General features: G+C 72.9%; 1 protein-coding gene across 1 annotated transcript; it reads left to right on the top strand.

Annotated features, from left to right (window-relative positions):
• The first annotated feature begins 1,408 nt into the window (after window positions 1–1,408).
• FOXE1 (forkhead box E1) lies at window positions 1,409–2,603 on the top strand. Its single transcript, XM_045022002.1, has one exon. It carries the CDS (start codon window positions 1,680–1,682, stop codon window positions 2,601–2,603), a length of 924 nt encoding a protein of 307 aa, XP_044877937.1. The 5' UTR covers window positions 1,409–1,679.
• Window positions 2,604–3,449: the final 846 nt, after the last annotated feature.

Below are 3,449 nucleotides of genomic sequence, written 5' to 3'. Positions count from 1 at the left end.
CAGTGGTGTTGGAGCGATGTTGGTCCCAGGCCATCAGGGAGACAGGCTGGGTGAGATAACCGCTGGGATTGGAGCAACTGCTGCTAGTGAACAAGACTAGAACAGAACAGACGTTCTGAGGAGTAAGTTGGTTCAATAAAAGATAATTCCTCACCCAGCTTGTGCCTCTGGTGCCTGCATCCGCTGGGCGCAGGAGCTAGAGACACCGCCGCGTACACACACACACACACACACACACCCCAGACGGGGCTCCGCGTTTCAGCTCTGGAGGAACTCGGTTACAGGCCGCAGACAGAACAGTTTAGACGCTGGTCACTTTCACTCATTGCAATTGAAACGCACTGGACACCCGGCGTCCGCCTGAACACGACCAGCCCGCTCCTCTGTCGATCTCCCCGTTTGGACACGGGTTCGGCCCCGGGTTCCGCGCTCCTCCTGCTCCGCACAAATCCCAGCCCAGCCCCTAGCGAGCCGGACCGGGGCCTCGCGCGGCCGCGGGCTCCGTTGCTGTGTGATTCGCTCGCCGCGTGCGGAGTTTTACCGCTACCGGCCGGTGGGGCCCGGAGCCGAGTAGGGGGCGCATCGAGGCGCTTATCGTTCATGTTTCGTTCACGTTGCTGCTGTTGTGATTGGCCGCCCCCCCCCCTCCCGCCGTGCCAGGCGCTGCGCAAACCCAGGAGAACGCGCGGGCCCCTCTCTCCAAGGAGGCGCCCGCCGCAGGGGACCCGAGGCCGATTGTAGGGGTCCGATCCCCGGCGATGCACGCCCCAGACGGGGTGGGGGGCGGCGCTCCAGGGCACAAGGCGCTATTTCAGGGTTACAGCCCTGGGCCCCCACTCCAGGAAGGCGCTGGCCAGAGCAGTGAGGGAGCCCTGGGCACGATGTCCTGGCGCCTGGCGGGCTCCGGGTGCCTCTCCCCAGCCCAGTGCGCCCCTCTTCTGGCGCCTTGCGCTGACCCTGGAGAGAGCTAGGCGGAGACCCCGCCTGGCTCCGCTCCAGCGCTTCTCCGGAGCGCACGCTGCCGCCGGGCTCCCGAGCCTGAGAGCGGGCAGGGGCGCTCTGCTTTTCGGGCTGGCGGCTCCTCTCCTGCGCTGCGCGCATTCCCGACTCTGGAGCCCCGGAGTCAGGGGGAGGCGGGGGAAGGGCTCGGGCATCCCCCTCCCCCCGGCTGCCAGGGCTCTGGACAGGTCAGCCCCTTCCTGCAGGTGCGCCAGGGAGGCTGCGCCCCGGGCCCGGCCTGTCTCTTTAAGGCGCGGGGGGCGGAGGCGGTGGCCCGGCAGGTGGGAGTGCCGGCTGCCCAGGTACGGCAGGCACAGAAGGAGCCGGAGATCGCGGCTCAGCAGGCGGCATAAAAGGAGGGAGTCCCGCCCCCACCCCTCCTTTGCCGGGCCGGCGCGGTTACCTGCGCGCCGGGAGCTGCGGCGCCCTCCGCCCCGGGCTCCCTGCCCAGCGGCCAGCCGGGCACAAGTTCCTGGTGATGGGGGCAGCAGCTCCCGCAGCCCCGGGTCTGGAGTCCCCGACCTCCCTGCCCCGGGCGGCCCGCAGAGCGAGCCTCCCCCGCGCCCACCAGCAGTGAGTTCCTGCGCCGCGCCCGGGCACCGCGCCCCTCCTGGACTGAGCCGCCGGCTTCGGGAGCCCCGGAGCGGAGCTTGCGCCAGGGGCCGGCCGGCCGGGCGGGGATGACCGCGGAGAGCCAGCAGCCCCTGTGCGGGGCCAGCCCCGCCGAGCCCGGCCTCCTGCTCATGCCCCTGGTGAAGGCGGAGCCGGGGCCCCCCGAGGCGGGGGCGCGGGGCGCGGGCCGGCGGCGCAAGCGGCCGGTGCAGCGCGGCAAGCCCCCGTACAGCTACATCGCCCTCATCGCCATGGCCATCGCGCACGCCCCGGAGCGGCGGCTCCCGCTGGGCGGCATCTACCGCTTCATCACCGAGCGCTTCCCCTTCTACCGCGACGGGCCGCGCAAGTGGCAGAACAGCATCCGCCACAACCTGACCCTCAACGACTGCTTCGTCAAGGTGCCGCGGGAGCCGGGCCGCCCGGGCAAGGGCAGCTACTGGGCGCTGGACCCGGCGGCCCGCGACATGTTCGAGAGCGGCAGCTTCCTGCGCCGGAGGAAGCGTTTCAAGCGCAGCGACCTGGCCACCTACCCGGGCCCCGCGCCCGACGCGCCCTTCGGGCCGCCCGCCGCCGCCACCGCCGGCTACCCCGCCGCGCCGCCCGCCCCGCGCCGCCTCTTCAGCCCCGGGGGGCCGCCCGGCGCCCAGCTCGCCCCGCAGCCCGGCCGCCCGCTCAGCCCCGAGCTGGCCCCGGCGCCCGCCAGCTCCTGCGCCTTCGGGGGAGCCGCCTACGCCAGCCCGGGCTGCGCCGTCCCCTACCCGTACGCGGGGCCCGGCGCGCCGCTGCCGCTCCCCCCGGCGCCCTACCCGCAGGGCAGCGGCCCGCTGTACCCGCCCGGCCGCCTGGCCCTGGCCGCCTCGCCCCCGCTGGGCGGCGACAGCCGGGACTTCTACGGCCGCATGTCCCCCGGCTACGGCCCCGGCCCCGGCGCCTACCTGCGCCCCGCGCCCTACCCCGGCGCCGCGGAGAGGTTCGTCCCGGCCGTGTGAAGGGCCCGGGCTGGCGCCGGAGCGCTCGGCGGGGGGACGGAGCCGCGCGGCCGGGAGTGAGGAGCAGGGAGCGGGGCCTTGGGCAGAGCGGCCGCGCAGGGCCTCGGGGGACAGCGAGACCGACGTGTGGCAAAGCCCCGGCCGCGGCCCGGGACACGGCGAGCAGTCAGCGCGGGTCCCCTTTGCGTGCGCCCGGGACTGGCTCCGGACTCGCCCCGCGTGGGGAGCGATGGGGCGCGGGGCCTGTTCCCCACATCGCCGGCCTCCCGCTGCCTCTCTGCCCCCGGGCCCTGCGCCGTGCGGGCAGCGCTGAGAACGCAGCGGCCCGAGCTCTGCCGGCACAAGACCCATCTCCACGTGAACCACGAAGTCCTGCTGGCCCGGACACTGATTGACTCCCGTTTCCTCCGGATCCCAGAGACGGGCGGGGGGTGTCCGCGGTTCTGTGCCTAGCGGCCTTGGACGTGTCACCCCAATAAATGGCTCTGCCGGCAGCACCGCGTGGGGTTTCCAGTTCTCTTCGCGGGTCTTGGGCAAGGGCTTAACCCCCCAGCCCCGGGCTCATTCGCGGGCCGCTGTGTGCCCCGGATCAGCGCTCCGCTCCGCTCCTCGCAGGGCAGGGGCCGTGCGAGCTCCCGGGGCAGCTGCGTCCTCAGAGCCCTCGGGGGTGGTTCAGCTCCCGGATGACGTTCCAGCGAGACGCCTCCCCCGGCCGCAGCCAGCGCGTTCTCCTCTCCGGTCTGATTAGTGAAACCGCCGGTGAGCTGGGAACTCGGGGCCGGAGACGAAGCCTTTTGGGAGCAAGGTTTTACTAACGCGGCCGGACTGGGTGTTTGCCTCGGTGAG

This window comes from Mauremys mutica, chromosome 6, assembly GCF_020497125.1.
Source record: "Mauremys mutica isolate MM-2020 ecotype Southern chromosome 6, ASM2049712v1, whole genome shotgun sequence".
Classification (NCBI taxonomy): Eukaryota; Metazoa; Chordata; order Testudines; family Geoemydidae; genus Mauremys; species Mauremys mutica.
The sequence above is the reverse complement of the archived record's forward strand: the minus strand, read 5'-3'. Positions and strand labels throughout refer to the sequence as shown.